We start from the raw sequence: 21369 nt of genomic DNA, 5'->3' as shown, positions 1-21369 counted from the left end.
TTCTTCTTGGTTCATAAACAGAGTTTGATTAGAGAAAACAGCAAATCTAAGACCCTGGGTATCCTAAGTCATTCATCTCTGCTTTGAATTCGGGCAATTCTCAAATTCAATTCAACAAACATTCATGCATTAATTGCGCATTTATTATGTCCTGTGCACTCTGCTAGTTCAGAGTATATAAGTCAAAGAGCTTGTTCTCAGGTAGTTTAGTGTCCAGGCAGAAAGGGGTATACATAGCAAATATTATACTAGTCACCTCTAAATCATATTCTCACTGGCCTAAAAATAAAGGGAAACTAGAAAAGGGAGAATTTACTCTATTGGAGAGATCAAAAAAGGGTTCAGAAATAAGGTGACAAGTTGGTTCAGCCAAGTCAATCCAAGAATAAACGAGGCCCAATACATAGAGATATTATAAATTAAGGGACATTTTAGAATTTAAAATGAGAAATTAGAGGTATTTAGAATGCTCTTGCCACCCTTTCTGGTGGTGTCACTGCACTTTATACCTGTCTCTTCTCTGGCAGGTTGTCTTCTAAGAGATTTCACTCCAGGTGTGTCACTTGGGACAGATCCTGCTATCCTTTATGGCACGATCACAGCCATATCACCTGCGAAATTCTCACCACCAAGGCGAGCACTCAGCACACAGTAGACAAAGTTTCTCAAGTAATGAATGGACTGAAGAGCTTAATAGCACTTTGTAAAGTAAATCAAACTTTCTAATGTGTCTCTTTTTGCAAGTTGAGTCTTTCGGATTTTGAGCCCCCAGAGGGTCAGTATCTGCCATGGAGTCCATTTCCAGTGGCTTCCCCATGGTGTCATGTTTAGCTGGGTCAACTACATGGAGGATGAGGCCAATACAGACCCCTAGTGACCGTGGTTTTCTTGTCACTGTTCCCACCTCCATGCTAAGATCCTCACTGATCCTGAAGGAGTTCACACACATTCATACATTCCTCTCAAGGTGTCTTGAAGCTATGGAAGGAACATCTCCTTTTCTCTACATGTATCTTGCTGGGTAGACTTGCCCCACTGTCATCACTGAGCAGAGCCAAGAGAGACCAAACCTCAGGTTTTAGATTATACACAACCCCTCTCCAAGATGCACCAAGATGCTAGTATGGACACACAACACACAACAGCAAAGATGCCAGAGAAGACCACAGAAATTAGCTGGGGTGTGAAATTTAATGCGAAAAATACATCTGAAATGGGCAAACAGTGAAATGAAGATAGTCAAAACATTCATCATTGCTCTGGGCAAACTCACCTTCTGTCACTTCACATGAGACAGACACTAGAATTTGCTTATAGTTTTTTACTTCAGTACTCTTATTTATGCCTAAGTTTATTTTTTGCTTCCCAGGTAATTAGCATTTTACCCTTAAATACTGACTCTAAATTTTACCTTCTTCTTAAGTGTTTGTTAACTTTTTATGACATTTTATTATCCAGTAATATAAGCATCATATTATAGTGGAAGATAATGGGAGAATGATATTTAAGCTTCCAGAAACTGTATTTTCTAGTTACAGATATTATAGAAAATGTATCTTTTCCATTTAAGGCAAAGAGTGGTGGTGATAGCTACAATATAAATTATATAATTCATGTATAATATTTAAGTATTAATTTCAAATTAGCACAAAGAGAAGATTTAGAATATTCACAGCACCAAGAAAGGATAAATGTGTGAGGTGATAGATATACCAGTTATCCTATGCATCACACATCCTATGCAAATATCAAAGTATCACATGTATCCCATAAATATGCAAACTATTATATATTAGTGAGAAAAAATTAAGAAAATCCATTGGGTAAGGCAAACAAAAAGTCTACTTTATTCTGGCACAATCTTACCGCTAGAAACTTCATGAGTATTCTATAGAACAGCATTGGCCTTACTGGGCGGCTTGTCAGAAACACAAATTCTCAGGCCCACTTTAGACCAGTGAATCAGAATCTACATTTCAACAAACTCCCCAGGTGATTTGTGCCACACTGAAGTTTTAGAAGCATTAGTCAACCAATCCTAGGGCTCCATGAAGAGAAATTATTCCATGAACTTTTCAGATGAGTTTCCTTTCAAAGATCACACATGCTAACTATTTTCTATATGTTGCCTAAACGTACATTAAGAAACAATCCTGGAATTCGGTAACCTCCCTATTTTTCATCTTATAGCCAATGCAGTGGTGCCATGTGTTATGAACTGTCTCCATCGCCTCCTGCAGGCATGTGAGAAGGGGAGAAAGAAGGAGCCACTGACTTCAATTTAAGAGTTATACATGAGAGAGACAAGTGCTTTGCATTGTATGATGGGGAATTCAACTCCGCTGTCACCACGATGCTTTATTCTCTAAGGGTTGTCTTAGGCTCCAAGCAACAGAGGCATTTGTATTTTTATTTTTACTGTTTTGAGATGGAGTCTGGTGCTGTTGCCCAGGCTGGAGTGCAATGGCATGATCTCAGCTCACTGCAACCTTCGCCACCCAGGTTCAAGCGATTCTACTGACTCAGCCTCCCGAATAGCTGGGATTACAGGCACCTGCCACCACACCCAGCTAATTTTTGTATTTTTAGTAGAGATGGGGTTTCACCATGTTGGACAGGCTGGTCTCGAACTCCTGACCTCAGGTGATCCACCCACTTTGGCCTCCCAAAGTGCTGGGATTATAGGCATGAGCCACCATGCCTGGCCCAACAGAGTCATTTTTATAAAGGAAAACCCCCATCCCTCTACCCACAAACTTTTGTGTTTTACATACCAAGTGAGTTAGAGGAATTAGGCATTTCTTTGCTTAAGTTTATTCACTGTTAATCTTCCAAATGTGTCACCTTGAGAAGCTAAGGAGAGGCTGAGTCTCAGGCACCTGAAATGCGGTTGCTGGTCAGTAAGCCCCACCAATTTATTGACAACCAGAGGAAAAGGTGCCATGGTCTCCTTTTCTAAACTTGAGTTTCATAAAGACAAGAAACCCATTCATTGCTTCAAAAGCAAGTATTTCCTCACAGTGATCCTGTTTGTGTTGAAGAGAGCCTACTTAAGACATTGATGGTGACACTGATGCTGACAGCAATGACAAGAATGCCTGCTGGGGCAATGACAAGATGGAGATGTGTGGAAAAGGACTCAGCTATTTCAACTCTTTAGGTGACAAAGGAAGAGGACATACCCAAGCTGCATCCCAGACATCCTTCTTCACAAGGGACACATTCTTCATAGTCTGGGTCTTGGACTTCACCTACACAGAAAGAGAAGTGAAAAACACAACTCATTTCCATTGAGTGGAGACACGTGAATTGCTATAAAAATATGTTCTTGTGTAGCTTCTTTTAAAGTAAATCATAGAGCAATTATGAAGCCCAAAACCATCCTTGAGGATATATGTGGTTTCTACTTTTTAGTCTCCTTCTATTAATTGAATAGATTAAATCAGCTTGATTGGGTACAAAGAGAACCAGGTTGGACCATATGCCATGCAGCTAGTTTTGAAGTCAAGCTTGGTGATTTTATTTATTAAAGAAACCAGTTTTGCTTCTGGGAAAATGGAATTGGGTATGTAAATGAACACGTTCCCTTCCTCTTTTTATCTGTCCTACTAAACACTTTTTTAAAAGTTTAAAACCTTTTACTACACTCATAAACATTAAGGAGAGACAGAATTGAGTGTCTTAATTATTCTAAAAATGTCTTGGAGCTCTCTTCAGCACCAGACCAGGCATAATTCTCATACAGAGCAGAGCAATAACAGTCCGTGGCATTCTTACATAGAAGAGAACCAAAACTATAAGTGTTGTTTTTTAATTTCCTTCTTCCCATAAAAGATAAGAAATTGGGCAATAACAATAACACATACGATTCACAGACCATTTTAATATTTTCAAGTAGTTTTAGGCTGATCCTCACTGGCTTCTCAAAGTCACTCTGTCTTGATGCTCTGCTCTTCCTTTGACAGATGAAGACAACAAGGCATGGGCAAGTTAGGTGAGTTTTGCCCAGGGTCTCGTGTCTAGTAATTGGGAAGGAGAAAACTATTGACCCAGACTTTTGGATTCTAATCTTATTTTCTCTCCCCTATATCCTGTCCACAATCCCCCCACCTGCCAAGATCATTTTCTTTTCTTTTTTCTTTGTTTTTGAGATGGAGTCTTGCTCTGTCTCCCAGGTTGGAGTGCAGTGGCACGATCTCGGATCACTGCAAGCTCTGCCTTCTGGGTTCAAGCCATTCTCCTGCCTCAACCTCCTGTGAAGCTGGGATTATAGGCATGCAACACCACGCCCGGCTAATTTTTGTATGTTTAGTAGAGACAGAGTTTCACCATGTTCCCCAGGCTGGTCTCGAACTCCTGGCCTCAAGTGATCCACCTGCCTTGGCCTCCCAAAGTGCTGGGATTAAAGCACGAGCCACTGCACCTGGCCAATTTTCTATACACTTAGGTGCATTCCTACGATCTTGGATTATGTCTGGGGAAACCCAGAGAAAGGGTGTGTGAATAGAGAGAGAGAAAGTAACCTCTCTCCCCACTTGGGTATGGAGTCACCCAAAATCATCCCAAGTGCCGACACGCAAGCCAGGAAGGCAATTCAAGTCTCCAGGACATCCAGGGCGCAGACCCTCCTCCCGTGTTCTGGTGCTGGGCAAGGGCCCAGGAGCAGGCTTACCTTGTCCACACTCCAACTTCTGGCACGTGTGGTTGGTGGGCGCTATGAAGTAGCCCCTTGTGCATCTTGTGCAGATGTGCATGTTGTGGCAAAGCTCACAGTTGTCTGGGCAGGGCAGGCAGGTATTCCCTTCAGTGGCATAGTGGCCCTCTGGGCAGCTCTCTCGACACTCTCCCTGGTATAGGAAGTACTCTCGGCCATAGTTGTCTGATCAGTTACAGGGGCAACGAGAAGAGGGATAATGTACCGAGTTAGCCATGAAGCTATTATAATGTAAGATATTATATTTAAAAAAGATGCAACTGAGTGCTTTCGTTCCTAGGGGCTGAGGGGTATAAAGATGGATTTAATGAAAAGTGCGATAACTACATCCTTGTAGTTGAAAAGTTTTCCTTGCAGGGAATTATTTTCCAATATTTTATATATTTCAGTGAATAGCGACTACTATCTGGGATATCATTGCAAAACCATGCTCTGTGAATAACTACAATTCAAAATGTGTTTAACTTTCCCAAGGGCTCCTTTGGTACCTGTGAAATCTCTCAGACTTGCGGGGGGGCGGCTATAGAGATCCCATGAGAATAAACACATGCTTAATGATCGACATGTTTTAGGAAAGTGCAGTCTTTTAAAATGATTTTGAATTGGTATCGATCACATGCTTGCATTAATCATCTAAGGTCTGAATTTCCGCAGAGCTGCCAATGCCCATAATGACAGGCTTATTGAAGCACTAGACCAAGCACACTTCTTTGACTCTTTTACATGCATTCCTGAATGTTCCTGACTTTCTGTCAACATTGGATTCTATAAGGAAAGAACTGGCAGTGCCCACAGCATAACAGACCATGGGAATTTGTTCCTGGTGGGAATGGAGAAGTCTAACCAGTTACAAAGCATCACAACTAATTACAAAGGATTCTAATCAGTTACAAATACAAAAACAACAATAAGGTGAATACTGATGCATCTAGAGGTTTCCTACTCCCACGCTCTTGGAGTTTTTGTGCTGAGTGTGCTCGGGGTATCCATCTTCTCTGAATCAGATTTCCCATATGTCCCTGCCTCTGAAGAGCAGCCGATCTGTGTTACTCAGAATAACCAGGGTCTAGGGTTCATTCATCATGTGATCTACCACATGGATATCCAAAATCATTGACCTTCAAGATGCAAGGCTGCTGAATTTGTGGATAAAGATAACACTAAACCCATGTTGCAAGTGTGGAAACTGAAAGTCATTCTAATGTTAAATGGACTCACATGAAATTGCCAACATGTGACTATTTTTTACCTGTGAGCATGGTACTTTCACATCATTTATCATAATATTTCTTATTTATGCAAAGCCATAGTTGAAATACGTTTTTTTTTTTTTTTGAGACAGGGTCTCACTCTGTTGCCCAGGCTGGAGTGCAGTGGCATGATCTCAGCTTACTGCAACCTCCTCCTCCTGGGCCCAAGTGATCCTCCCACCTCAGTCTTTCAAGTAGCTAGAACTACAGGTGCATGCCAGCATGCCCAACTGTTTTTTTTTTTTTTTTTTTTTGTATGTTTTGTAGAGAGACGGTTTCATCATGTTGCCCAGGCAGGTCTTGAACTCTTGCGCTCAAGTGATCTGCCTGGCTTGGCCTCCCAAAGTTCTGGTTGTGAGCCACCATGCCTGGCCTGAAATGCAATTTTTAAAACATGCTTTTGGATTATGGGCTCTCAAGCTACCTTTTTGGCTGATTATGATTTTATACCTGAAGGCTACCGGTTCCCATAGGACCAAGAAAATAAAAACGGCTTCCACAGAGGTGGTGGAAGAAAATATTCTGCTGTTTCTAAATTAGACATAGAAGAGATTATCCTCTAAGGAAAGAAGAGGGTTTGGAAGGACTAATGTGCATTTGGTGATTCTATAGCTATCGATCAACATTGTGGAGCACAAAACTCTGATCTGGTGGAACCTGGAATCTCTAGAGACCACAAGAAGGTCATCCTTCCAAGTTATGTTCTCAGTCACTTTATGAAACCATAACCAATGCCATTTCCATCCACCATGACTCATTCAGAAAAAAAATCTTTTTTTCAGAGTTCCCCAATTTCTCTGGGGTAGGTAGGAAGATTTGAGGGAAAGCAGTGAGGAAATCTACCTCTTTTGCATCCCCTACGCCTTCACATGACATCAACTCAGGACCCAGATGCTTAGGGGGACTCTAAGGCTCTAAATATGTATTTGTGGAATGACTGAATGGAGTTAATTCATATTTGGCAATACTCAATTTTTCCCCTATATCCAACTGCATCATCAATCTTGAAAATTAGCAACAATGGGCCCAGATTTAGAAGGAAGTGTTCTTCAATCCCGTTTTTATTGTTTGGACATGGCTTTATTGAGGGGCCTCTTCAGGTGTTATAATTTGGGTTTAAAGAACAGAGATTTGAGGGGGTCTCAGTGTTTAAAATACATAGACCTGCAAAGGGAGGTCACTTAGATGCCTTGGTCATGACCAGCTTTTCCCACAGGTTTGGTCCAGGACTATGTCAAGATTTGGTCAGATTTTGAGTAGCCCTGCTCAATTAGTTATGGATAATAATTTAAATACCATGCATAAATTTTTGACTACTCGCCCAGGGTCTTCAAGTTTAAATTATTACAATAGTATGTAGACGAAGCTATTTCCAGTGGTAGAAGGGCTGATACTTTTGTTAGGCACCGAAAATTTTCCTGGGACAAGAGTTCAAATGGGATAATAGGGGACAAGAGTTTGGATTGGCTTTTGTTTATTCTGGAGAGTGATTCACTTTTACCAGAGCATTTCTTGGCAGCTGATTCTGTTAGGTGAGAAGGTAGACCAGCATGAAGATATTGGATGTCCGTAGGAGAAAAGGAAGGGTGAGGGTTGAAGGCATGAGGTGAAAAGGACTGCTGGAAAGGATAAAAGAAAGGTGCAGGGATCCTGAAAATAAACTTGATGAAGTTGACTACCACATTTTGCTTACTGTAGCTGTTGTGTGATTGATGGAACTCAGCTTTGGGTCCACTTTGGTAGTGAATAAATCTGGAAGAGAATTGGAGTGAATCCTCAGCAATATAGCTGGAGATGTACACTTCCAAAAGGCATCATACCTAAACCTTAGTGAAGTCACAATTAAACAAGGGATACAATCTCTACAAATTGGTGGGAGGGGCTTATGAAGATTGATGGGACCCCCTGGCTGGATGATTTTTAGCCTTTTATTAAAGCTTCCATTTATGGATATGGAACTTCTTCAATTAAATCATCCTTCTTCTTCAGCACTGTCCCATCAAGGTCTCTGCTACATTTGCTTCACTAATGTTCTTAAGAACATCACACTGTTAAGTAGGCAGAACTACCTCAGGGCTTGCTAAACAACAAGCCCTACCTCGAGGAAGCCTTCTCTGCTCATCACAGCTGGAAGCGATGCTGCTTCTCTGATCTGGCGTAGGATTTCTACCATGCATTTGGTCTTCATCTACTATTTTCTTGTTTTGTAATATATGAGGACAAACCTCCTTGTTAGACTGTAACTCCTTGAAGGTGAGTATCTGCTATCATTTATCTCATTTTCTCTGGCATTCAATATACAGTAACTTGTAAATAGAAGGGCTGCAATAAATGCTTAAGATAATGGATTAAGCACAATTTCAAACAGAAAAAAAAAAAAAAAACCAAAAAAACCCCAGAAGAAATGTCAGCTCATTTGTAGGTAGGTTGGTCCAAGTAACTGTAGGATGCTTAGAAGACTAGACATTTGTTTGGTATCTAAACTTCTTTCTAATTTTGTGCTATATATGGAGATGTGAACGTGATTTTGGATGCCATCTTATCCTTTCTCTTCTTCTTTTTTTTTTTTGTTACAAATAAGAAGAGGCATAAAGAGGTAAAGTCACTGGTTTAGTACCTTCTCGTCAGTAACAAAGCCGGGACTTGAACCCACATTTTCTGACTGCTGGTCTTAACATTCCTTCCATTGAACCATTCATTCATTCGTTCATTCAGTTACTTATTGTGAAACTTCCATATACCAGACACTGTGATGGTGCTCAAAATACAGCAGAAACGAGTGAGAAACCATGCCATGCTCTTATGGGGCATACAAACGTATGGACCAAATAGACATCAAATGTGTTGAGGCTCGTGAAGGGGGAAGTGCAGCGTTCCCAGGTTGCTCCTGTGAAGGCCTAATCCAGGCAAGGAGGTTAGGGCAGCCCTCACTGAGGAAACGATGTTGAAACTAACATGGAATAGGAAGACATCAGCCAGACAACAAGTGGAAACATCTCAAATAAAGTCTTAAGAGCAAGAGAAACTCAAATGCCCAAAAGAGTAAGCAGCTACAAACAATAACAGTAATGATAATAAAAATAATAATAGTTAATATTCTAAGTGCTCACCATGTGGCTAGCCCTGTTCTAAATGCTTTACTGTTTTATCTCATTTCATGTCATTTAATTTTCATAAAAACTCTTAAAGAAGTAAGCATTATCATCATCTTGTAGATGAGGAAGGAAACAGAATAAGGCAGTCTAGAGGTAAAATATGACAGACATTTGTCTTATTTTGACACATGAAACACAAAGCAATAATTTTAATTTATACACAGAAATGTGTTATCTCCTGATCTCCTGCAAATGCCTGGTACTCCTAATGTGTTCTTCATTTTTCTTGGTTTACTGCAAGGAAGACGAAAGATCAATAATTCTTTTCCACCAGAAAAACGATCTAAGGATGATGATGCTGGTAACTGACAGCCTCAGGATCAGTGAGACAACTGGGAATGGTGGGGACTGGGGAGAGATGGAGAGCAGCCTCTTTTGGACTCCAGGTAATGATTTGGGAAATGCAGGTCTGGTGGTGGATCTTTTGAATTTTCAATAGACATTAAACCCTCAAGTTTTTATCTGCAATGTCCCAGTTTTTAAATTTGGCTCAAATTTAAAAAGTAGTATATACAAAAAAATAAAATATGAATCTGGCCCACATGAGGTCAGTAGGGGACAGGCATATGAGTTGAGGCTGGAAAGGAGTCAAGGGTCAGAATGCAGAGAACCCTTGAGAGCATGAAATAGAATCCAATGGCAGCAGGAAACTTTTAGTGCAGGTAAATCTGGGACTCAAAGGTCACATTTGTAATCATTTGAAATGATGACCTTGCTCTGCTGAGCTCTGGCACCTTCTAAGTGGCATACCTCAGCTCCACGAAGACTCACACACAGCCCCTAATACAATACTTTCCTTAAAGACAGAACGTGTCTGTCTTAATTCCCTAGCTTTTCACTTGTACTTCCACAAATCTTAGCTTCACTGTCTTATCTCATGTCTGACCTCATGCTTGTCTGTCTTTCTCTGGAAAGTCATCTCTTAGCTGCTTTCTCATCTTTTCAAGGGCACCGAGTCTACACCCAAATAAGGTGAACAAGCTTTTTGTGTCCTGACAACAAGCAGAAAGTTCAAGGTTGTCCAGGCGCTCCAGTGAACAGCTGTCTGATCTTAACCCTCAACCCCAGACACAAGGCTTTTGGGTCAAACCAAATGATGGCCATCAGGAGAGGAACAGGTTTGGGGTGAGGAAGACGGAGGAGCAGCCGTCCTCTCACCTGCTTCACAGGAGGTGCAGTGGGTAGGGCCGCTTCCTTGGCATCTCTGGCAGGTGTGGTGGCATGGATGGCATTGGTTCTCAAATTCAAATTTCTGTGAGGGACAGTTGGAAACACAGCGGCCATCATCAAGAATCCTAGAGGAAAAGCAGACTTTTAGAATTCACCAGGGTGACTTTCCAGAGTGGCCCTAAGTATCAGAACATGTGGTTTTCATGTTTGCTGTACAGATTTGACTTCATTGTTCCAGAAACAAGGGGGATGACTGGGAGTGATCGTCTTAGAACATGTAAAATATTAGTCATGTACCCATCCTTGGCCCAAGATTTGGACCTAACAGCCAGCGTGCCAGAAACTGGCTGGGAAAACAATCCCGAATCTGGTTCCAAACAAGCTAACTGGTGCCCACAGGGATTAAATCCATATTATAGGCCCCAACCAAACCCAGCCAACAGTCAGATGGAGGTTTCTAAACTTTCCATACACTCAGTGGGCCTCTGAGAGAAGCCTTGGAGAAAATATTCTTCCTTTATCTATCAGCATGCTTATGCTTTGCAAGGGAAATGTCAGCTCCAAGGGCTCTTGACTAGTAGAACAAAACACTGCTTTGTAGCTCGGGTGCTACTTAGAAGCCCGGCCTGAGTATGTTGCAAGTAATCAATGAAGTCTGATTTTGAGTGTCTTGTTTTGCAAGCATTTCCTGAGATACGGAGCACTGGAGTCTCTATTTTCTGACCATGAACACTTTCTGTGAACACCTACAAAGGGCATTACTGATGAGTTAGTATATGGGCTTCTAAAACTTTGGTTTTACACATATACAATATATATCCTAATGTCATTGTTAATATTTTTGTAGTTTTGCTTCATTATTCTTTGCAAACTAATCATAAGAGCAAATGTGATTAAGTAAATTGTATCCAAGTGTTCTGTTCAGAAAAATACAAAATGTTTATCAAATGCAAGAGTCAGATAGGTAATATGAATAGATGAAATGAGCTGGGGGCTGCACACCCAGAGTTCCTAATTTAGTGGGTCTTAAAGGGAGGCAGCTGAGAATTTGCATTTCTGACATTCCAGATGGTGCCAGTGCTGCTGGTCTGGTGAGCAGTCTTCGAGAGCCGCTGCTCAGTGACAGTCTGGATTACTGTGGAATTCACTAAATGATTCTTGTGTAATACAGGTGACATCAAATTGGCATCTCTTACACTCCCTTAGAATAACAGTTATTGTATCAATTGTGAGGTTCACTGAGCACACGGCATACACGTGCTCCCGTGAGCATAATGCTGCCATCCAGGCCTGGGACATCTGAGTGGGCCTGTGAAGACAGGGAAAGTTGTCCTTTTCTCTCTACTACTCCTCTCCACTGAAGCTGCACCACATGAAAGGTCAGCTGTAGGCCTCAAGCAACTTGTTCCTGTATTGGCACTGGCTTGTTTAATGTTCACTGTTTCCAGAGCTAGAACCAACCCTGAACTGAGGGGTGGGCCATTTCAATCCCAGGTTTAGAGGAAAGTTGGGTGGGGCAAGGCATCCTGAATAGTATGTCACTGCAGTCTTCTATCTCATTCATTCCCACACGCTGAAAGTCTGTGTCATTTGCATCTGTTTGGAGGCAGAATGGGATTCAAGGCAACAACCTGAGACATACGTCCACCTCTGTCTTGTATTCCCAGGCCCTCATGTTCTGTTAACCATCCCCAGCACCACTGAATGAACAATCCTTCTGGCCCTCTGCAAAGCGTGAGTCCCAGTCCTAAACAGACACTCACACGCATCTGGCCGTCCATGTCAAAACAGATCCCCTGCACCATGGCGTAGAATGAGATGCCTGTGCTCCCAGCCCAGATTTTTAGCGGATGGCGCTAATGCCAAAGGGGGAATATCCCAGCCCCAGCCTGGCACCAGTTACTGAGCTAGAAGACTTTTCAAGGAATAGTTTGGATGTGGCTAATTTAATATGAACAAACAAAGAAAACTATAATCTTTCTGTAAGAAAAACTGTGGAAGAGCTTTCTGAGGATTTTAAGCTAGAAAGCTATTCGATGTTCTGCTGAAAAGGAGAATGGGGCAGGTTTATTCTGGGGGTTTATTTTCTTGCTAAAATCAATTGAGAAAGGGATATGAAGTACATCATCATTTTATCTCTTATAGCAGTGGTCCCCAGCCTTTTTGGCAGTAGAGACTGTGATTTGGTTTGGCTGTGTCCCCACCCAAAATCTCATCTTGAATTGTAGTTCTCACAATCTCAAGTCATGGGAGGGACCCAGTGGGATGTAACTGAATCATGGGGGTGGTTATCCTCATGCTGTTCTCGTGATAGTGAGTGAGTTCTCACGAGATCTCATGGTTTTATAAGGGGATTTTTCCCCTTTGCTCAGCACTTCTCCTTCCTGCCACCCTGTGAAGAAGGAGCCTTTCTTCCCCTTCACCTACTGTCACGATTGTAAGATTTCTGAGACCTTCCCAGCCATGCAGAACTATGAGCCAATTAAACCTCTTTTCTTTATAAATTACCCAGTCTCAGGTATTTCTTCATAGCAGCATGGGAACAATCTAGTACAGACCAGTTTCATGGAAGGCAATTTTTCTACAAATGGGGATGTAGAGGATGGTTTTGGGATGATTCAAGTGCATTATATTTATTGTGCCCTTCATTTCTATTATTATTACATTGTGATATATAATGAAATAATTATGCAACTCACCATAATGTAGAATCAGTGGGAGCCCTGAGCTTGTTTTCCTGCAACTAGATGGTCTCATCTAGGGAATGATGGGAGGCAGTGACAGATCATCAGGCATTAGAGTCTCATAATGAGTGAACAATATGGTTCACACTCCTGTGAGAATCTAATGCTGCTGCTGATGTGACAGGAGGTTGAGCTCAGGTGGTAATGTGAGCAATGGGGAGTGGCTATAAATACAGACAAGGCTTCACTTGCTCACCTGCTGCTCACCTGCTGCTGTGCAGCCCAGCTCCTAATAGGCCATGAACCAATACCAGTTCATGGCCTGGAGTTTGGGGACCCATGTTTCATAAGATGAGATGACAGATTGGCTTGGGGGGAAATCATTTGTTTTGGGAGAAGTGATCTCTGATTAATGGGAACCACTAAAAACCACTCAGAAATAGGAGAAGAAGCAGAAATAGAACCCTTCCATGTTTACATAGGGAAGGGGCTGTCTTTTTGACTTGATTTTAGGAACATATCAATCACATAATCATGCTTGAAACCATTCCTTCCATGTCCACCCTAACAAAAGCATAGGCGACATCTCCAGTTTTTGTAAGAGGATGATTATTTCTAAAGATAGAAAGATAGGGAAGACAGTTATGCTTAAGTGAAGGCACTGAATTATGCCACCACGACCCACCCCACATTCTCCAAACTCCCCCCAAAATATTGCTAAGAAACTTGAAGAAAAATCCCATTCCAAATGGCCACAGTTTTCAACAGACACTAACAAATTTTCCGTAGTAGAAGAGAATAGATATTTTGCTCTGTAAAAGTAGAAAATGGGGCTGATGAAAATTTTCCTTAAAGCCAACTCAAGGCATCTCTGGGACCACCAGGCATCCAATTCATGGATTCCTGAGATGCCCAGGCAAGCTCATCTCTGCAGGGGAAGAGCTTCTCTCCCCAGCTCATGCCAGCTCTTGACCTTTTCATAGGAAATGAACCATTCCAGACCCAACAGGCCTGAAAGAAAGGGAGAATGCAGTGGAACCAAGTGCTCAACAGCTGGGCAGAGATGATCTTAACATTGGCGCTGAGTATTCCAGAAGGCCCCAGGATGTGTGTGTGACGTGAACTGCAATGAAAGAGTTGGCATGTCAGGGTTAGCTTGTCCTCTTTGCTGATTGTTGACTTGGCCTAATTAAAGTCATTACAATGGCACTTAGTGTACTTTCTTGGTGCTTTAATATTCTAAAAGAATGAAATCTAGTAGGAAGATTTTTTTGTCTGAATTCATAGAAATAGATCAAATAAAATGTTTGAGCACGGGTCAGGGCGGAGATAACTTTGAAATGTTTTTAATTAGTTCACTGACTCTGTAACTCCTTCAGGGCTGGGCAGGGAAATTAGTTTGGGCAGTGAGACCCCAGCATCACAGAGCTTTGCATGTTAAATACAGTGGCAAAGAGGGCGCTTGGTTTCTCCAGGTTTTTAATTGTCTTTAAGGAGCTAAACCCAGTGGTTTATAAAATTGTAAAGGAAGGGTGGTGGCTGCCTTATTAAACAAATGTTCAAATATTCTCCGGGTTCAAAAGACATGCACACATGCATTGGAATTTGATTCTTGGTATGGTGGGGAATTGGAGAAAAAAACAGAACCTCATTTTGAGAATGCTATCTGTATCTTAGAGTAAGTCCCGAGGCTTCTTTAAGGCAAATTCAATATTTAGAGGCATAGTTATTTTAAAGAGACACTTGGAAAAATATGCTCATGGTTAGCATTAAAAATTCTTGAAACTGTTCCTTTGTGTCTTCTTCAGTCCTTTCTCCTTCCTTCTTTCCTCTTTTCCTTCTCTTATTCATTCTTTCCTTTCTTCCTTCCTCTTTCTGAGGGAGCTATTTGGAGAGCCAAACCTATGATATTGATTACATACTTCATCAAGTTCAATAAAACACATTTATTGAATTGTTATGTGTTGATCACTATGGGGCATAAAGGAACAAACACATCACAGCACCTGCTTGCAAGAATATACAGTCCTGCAGAAGCAGGACAAAATGACCATTATGCAAAGCAGAGGGCATGTCCATTCCAGAGATGCAAAGTGCCTGCCACTGGAGCAGCCTCATCACCCTGGCCTGCAAGAGACCTGCTTCCTTTGCATTGGGAAGGGCAGTGATGAGGCCATTCAGTGAAACACTCAGCAGCCAACAAATATTCAGTGCTAGGCTCAGAGGAGCATTGAATGAAAATACAACAGGCCTCCAGCTTTCTTTATTAGAAATTCCCAGTGTATTAGCAAAGATGCTTATTCCATTTACATACTTGCTACCTCATTAACTCAGTTAGCAAACATCACTGAGTGTCTACTATTATCCCAGAACTGTGGTAGGTACTAGAGATCAAAGATGAGTATCTCAAGTGGCTTACAGTCTGATGAAGAAATAGCTTTGTAAATGAAAACCTTCAAAGGCTACAGGTGCTCTTATGGAAGCTTATAGAGAGCAAAGAGATATAAAAATGGTTAATTTTTGCTGGGAAGAGATTAATTTTACTGAGAAGAGGTCAGAAATGCCTTTAAGAACAGTTCACCCCTTGTAATCCCAGCACTCTGGGAGGCCGAGGCGGGTGGATCACCTGAGGTCAGGAGGTCAAGACCAGCCTGGCCAACATGGTGAAACCTGTATCTACTAAAAATACAAAAATTAGCCAGGCGTGGTGGCGGGTGCCTAATCCCAGCTACTAGGGAGGCTGAGACAGGAGAATTGCTTGAACCCAGGAGTTGGAGGTTGCAGTGAGCAGAGATAGTGCCACTGCATTCCAACTTGGGTGACAGAGCGAGACTCTATCTCAGGGGGAAAAAAAAAAAAAAAGAACAGTTCACTTTTGAACTGACTCTAGAAATAAGTAGACACTTGACCAGCAGATGGAAATGATGATTGAGGAATGGGTGTACACAAAAGGATGAGATTTCAGGCATCAAAAGTGGCATCAAAGGCACCCTATTCATTGGTGAGGAAATCTGTTCCATGTCCAGGGAACTGGTCCCTGTGATGGGGACTGGGCGTCATGGGGAGAGGATACTACAGAGCTGGGCTGTGCCCAGACCAAGGAGAATATCTGTGGAGTGGGAAGGAGTTTGGTTCTTTCTCACTGCAGACCCATGGGGTGCTGCTAAGGTGGTAAGCACCTCCTCTCTCCACCCTGCAATCCATGAGCTCACACCACAGGGAGATCCTGAGAAGCCACTTACCTTGTCATGGGGCAGGTAGTGCAGTCTTCCTGGGTTGGTCCCCGGCACTTGGCACATGAGGCCTCACAGGTCTGGCAGTGGCCATGGTCATCAACGTATTCTCCTGGGGAACAAAATCTAGTTGTTTACTTCATTTCTACATGGCAAGGCTGCCTGGGCTGTCAGTCTGAGAGCAGCCAGATCTCTGTGGCTGCCTGAAAGCAATGCAGACAACACAGAGAGGAGAGGCCTTGAATGGCTTCAGCTGCTAGTCCCAAATCCTGATCTTATCATAACAATGGTTCCTCTCCTGGGGGCCCCAGAAGTTGGAACCTCAAAAAGTTATGAGGCAATGACATATTTCTGAATCTAGTCAACATGTGTTACAGATTTTATAAGTAGGGAAGGCCAAGCGGGGCTTCCCACCAGACCCCTTTACTGAACTCCTACTGACTTTCCCATTAAAAGCTGAGGTCTCCTGGTCCACAGAGGGCCCTATAGTTTTGGTTCAAGTCAAGCAATGAGCAGGACTCACCCAGATCTTGTCTTACCACCCCATGGGGTAGAGGTGCGGGAATCGTGGTTACTGGTCAAGAATGGGTGCTGAGTCTTGGCTGACATTGGGCAATTGTAAGCTACATCTCACTCGGAAAGAGTAATAGTGAAGAAATAGCCAGGGAATTCTTCCTTTAATTGGAAACTTTATCTTTCCCAAGGGAAAACACATATGGGGCCCTGCAACAGAAGCAAATCCAGCCTCACAAGTTTCTTGGAAACATTTTAAGAAATTACTCCCACAGTAAAGGTGGCAAAGGGGGGGTCAGTCTCATGGAAAGTAAATCTCATGGATTTAAAGATGGGCCTCTACTCACTGAATCCAACCCTCATTGCACTCATCCTAACCTGCTATTGTCTTAAAAAAAAATTGACAGGCTTCTTTGGTCAGATCCACAGAGCCACTTTTTCTGGTTTAGAAACTGGTCATGCCCAGAAAATATGGTTTCAGATTTTGGCAGAGACACAACCTCCACTGGACCTCAACCCCCTCCAACTCTGACAGCCCCCATAAGCCATGTCTGAACACTGTCAATCTGAGATCCAGCTGGTGGGGTGAGATAGCAGGACCCGCCCAGGGTTTAATCAAGTTGTCTCACTGAAACGCCAAGACTCATTGCCTGATTTAGCACAGTTGCATTGAAAAGAGTCCTGGAAACCCAGACTTGACTGGTGAGGAAATGAGGGAAATTCATCCTTCTTTCTCCCCTCCCCCCGCCCCATCGCCTCATTGGACTGGTACAGCTAGCATGTAAGTAAATCTTATATATGTAAATTTTACACTTGCTAGCACTAAACCCCAAAGATGAATGTGAAGAGACAACTAGAGTTTCCCTTTATGTAGCAGAAAAAGCCTTTCATGTAGAGTTATTCTATTCATTTTGTTAAATGAAGGGAAAAGTGCATGTTCAAAGTGATGCAAACATGTAATCACAGCACAACCTGCACACCCCGGGCTCTGTTCCTCTATATCTCCTCGTTGTTACCAAGGTACAATTTGGACTGGGAAACTTACATACAATTTTTAGAATGCAAATGGGACTGGGACTGTAATTCTTACTTCAGGACTGAGTAGGAAACCTCCCAGGAGACCTAGGCCCAAAAGAGTGCATAACTAGCAGGGGCAAAGAATACAGGTATGTAGGTTGTTCACTGCATAAGGTGCCTACCCACCCAAATGGTCCCGTGGAGGCTGACATCCAGCCCGTTTGTTTCACCATGCCAGGCACTCTGGTGTAGGCTGCCTCTGCCTCTGCAGAGGGACACCTTTTATTAACTCACACAAAGGCATTGACTGGACTGGTTACATTCTTGGTAACCAGTAGTCCCAAGACAGCAAAAAGCTGTGACCTCCATCTAGCAGGAGTGGTGATTTCAAGCTGAGACTGTGTCACTTACTACAGGCATCATCATAGTTATGCAGCCTTCTTTATATTTATCCAGGCTCCTCCACTTCACCTCTTATTTATGGCTTCCACTATTGTTGTAGGAGGCACAATCAATTGAGCAGGGTGATTATCAGTCCAGGTACCAGCAAAATTAAGAGCAGAGGACCCAGGGCAGGCTTGGTGGGAAGAAGTAGACCTTGCCTACAGGGGCCAGTGCAAACACTTTGTGTTTACAGTTAGATGATATCTATGTATCTTTCAAAAAAATATGCTGAGTGGAACAAGAATGGAGGAGGTTCATAGAAGCTTAAAACCCCACAAAAATTGTATTCTAGAGAAATAAGGACTCTTAGAGAGCACAACTTATCTGTTCATTCATTTTATGGATATATTTTTTAACACTACATACATGCCAGCAACTAAGGGAGATGTAGAGAGGTACAAATTAAAAAGACCCTGCTCGTGGGTTCTCAAAGATTTTATGAGAATGATTTATAAAGAGATAGTTATAACCCAATTACTAGCCAAGGGACTTCTACTTCCTCAGGCCAGATTAAAAACCAAAACAGAAGGTGTACACAGGACTCTGCTAGACCCAGAGGCAAAGACAATTACTTTGCCTTGACATCGGTGCCTATAGGAATGGACACAGTGGTTTGGTTCTTCCACCTCCTCATATTCATCTACCCTCATTTCCATGACGTATCAGATCCAATGCTAGGATAGGATTTCAAACTAAAACACCTTGCTCTGCTAAGTCAAATGCTACTTAGAAGGTTCTGAAAGTTATATCGTGTCTGTGCCCAAAGTTTTTATCACGCAGATGAGGCATCGTTAGGTTAGTTGAGGGTTATTAAGATATAACAGTGAAAATTTTGAATTTCTCTCCTGTATCTCTTGTTTGCCTTCTCATTGGCTTCCATAAACCAGTAGGTGGCTTTAATACCCTGGCTTTGCATGTCCTCAATCTACTCAACTATAGTGGCCTCTGTTGGCACTCACAATGTGCTGCCTTAGATATAATGACCACAAGAGATTACCCCATCTCCAAGATTTTAAATACATCCTCCAAGCACAGGTTCTTATGTCCCACTATGAGTCTACATCATCCCAGGTGACTCCCTATCACTTCGTGATTATCCCTTCATTCATCTCTTCCAAACTCCACCTTGCCTCCCCCACTTGGGGTAGGCCAAGCCATCCCAAAGCCCAAGTTCCACCCATTCTTCTGCAAAAGGAGACATCACCTCCTCATTTGCAATAAGATGTCTGAGTTCCCTTGGCTTTTTTTTTTTCTCAATGTCAAAAGTCATCTCTGTTTCCTCCTTGGCTTTTTACTTATGTTCTGTCTCCAAGAAAGGTCTGCCTCTCTTCCTGGCTATTGTCAATTCCCCATCTACTGTTATAATCTTCTTTCCTCAGGATATTTCTCCACCAGTTCCTCTGCCTTTAATCTCTTCCTCACAACTCCCATCCTTGTCTGATCTACAAAAGTTTTCTGCTAACCTAAAACCTTCCCCAGCCCTTTCCCCACCCTGATAAGGTACTCGTAAAACTTGTTTTTTCCTCCTACTATTTGGAAACAAAATGGTGAAAACTTCATGACCTTGAAGCTTATGTAAGAGAGTCAGTGTAAGACAGCTAAACTGTGCACGTCTCTCAAGTCTGCATGCCTCTTCACGTTAGAACAGCTGATGAGAATAGAGGAAGCTTCTCCCATGCTCATATTTATGTAGATGTTCAAGTAGTTACATAAACAACTGCCCCCAGCTCTTACAGGCACAAGTTTTCACTGCATGTTTGGAACTGAAGAAACCAGGTTCCAAGGACACAGAGCTTTTTTTTTTTTTTTTTTTTGGTTGTTGGAGCAGCAAATTCTTGTCATCTGTCTTCATTGCACAATGAAGCTGAATGTTTATGACAGGCATGATATACAAAATTCTTACAAAAAGTCGCTTTTAACAGAGCCTTCAGGGGCCAGTATTTTGTTTTCCACCTCATCCTACAAGCTCTTCTTTCTGGCATCTTCATCTGTTGTTATGATTTCCAGATCATTTTTCTCCTGTGATCAAAAATGTTCCATTCCCCCTTTAGTTCCTTTCTCATCCTATGCTATAATGGTTCAAAGGACATTGAGGAAGTGTAGTCACTTGGAGAGGAATGCTACCTTAAAAGTTGAAGACCCAGCTTAAAAATTAATACTTATAAATTTTAAAAAGTTACGAGTGGCTTACTGTGCTTATTCCATCTCTTGATAACACTGTAGAATACTGTCAACAAGTCCAGATTCTAAGGAAACGTTATAAAGTCTTCCAGAATAACTGAACGTGTATCACAACACCCACAGTTACAAAATATGATTGAAGTAATCATTTTTAAGGTTTACATGGCCAGAAGAGCCTCATTTCTCCTGAACAAATGCTATGCTTTCTTTTATACCTCATATTTCTTTATTGATTACAGCTAACTTAGAGAATTCTAGCAAATAAATATGTCCACTGAATAAACTAATCAACATATAAATCTGATAGTTTATGATGCGAGTTTAAAAACTTTTAGCAAGATGATTAGTAAGAGAGGGTGGGAGGAATTTGATGAGAATTCAGCTGCTTGGTTTTTGATCTGGTTATTTCAGTGAGTAACCTTGGGGTATGAAATTATCTGTAGACCTCCGTGTGAGGCCTATTTATGTGCCTTGTCACTCAGATGCCAGAAATCATAGAGTATGAGTGATTCTACAATCACAAGTGTTAATCAAATAATACTATCTCTTTGCAAGGATGCCAACATATAGTTTCCAACTTAAGATACCATTCTGTGAAGATAATTTTTATTTAAAACATCTATGTTTTTTTCACCAGCTACAATAAATATGCAGCAACACTTTCAGCTACTTATGTACTAATGAAATAAGTTGGTTTTCAAAGCCTTGTTAAGCATGAAGTTTTATAGCAAGACTCAGACTATGAGGCCATCAACTGAGACTGCAGCATCTTTAAGTCAACACAATCATTTGACCTTAAAAAGGACGGAAATTCCGACAAACTCTATAACATGGATGAACCTTGAAGACCCTATGCTAAGTGAAATAAGCCAGTCACAAAAGCACAAATATTGTATTATTTCACTTAGGTGAGGTATCTAGAGTAGTAAAAGTGATAGAGACAAAGTAGAATTGTAGTTTCCAGGACCTAAGCGTAGGTGGAAAGAAGGGGTTATTTAATGGGTACAG

General features: G+C 41.8%; 1 protein-coding gene across 7 annotated transcripts in view; it reads right to left on the bottom strand.

Moving 5' to 3' along the window:
* PCSK5 (proprotein convertase subtilisin/kexin type 5) overlaps positions 1 to 21369 on the bottom strand; it is a 464549-nt gene that overhangs the window by 104924 nt on the left and 338256 nt on the right. For all 7 annotated transcript variants that reach the window (XM_077966251.1, XM_028835254.2, XM_077966252.1 and 4 more), the window contains 4 exons: positions 16216 to 16318; positions 10278 to 10414; positions 4673 to 4879; positions 3183 to 3251 (listed from right to left, as the gene is read on the bottom strand). In XM_077966251.1, the coding sequence (XP_077822377.1) occupies positions 3183 to 3251; positions 4673 to 4879; positions 10278 to 10414; positions 16216 to 16318 (516 nt within the window). The remainder of the gene's footprint in view (positions 1 to 3182; positions 3252 to 4672; positions 4880 to 10277; positions 10415 to 16215; positions 16319 to 21369) is intronic.

Source organism: Macaca mulatta, chromosome 15 (genome assembly GCF_049350105.2).
Source record: "Macaca mulatta isolate MMU2019108-1 chromosome 15, T2T-MMU8v2.0, whole genome shotgun sequence".
Lineage (NCBI taxonomy): Eukaryota > Metazoa > Chordata > Mammalia > Primates > Cercopithecidae > Macaca > Macaca mulatta.
Note: the sequence above shows the minus strand (reverse complement) of the source record. Positions and strands in the feature narration are given on the sequence as shown.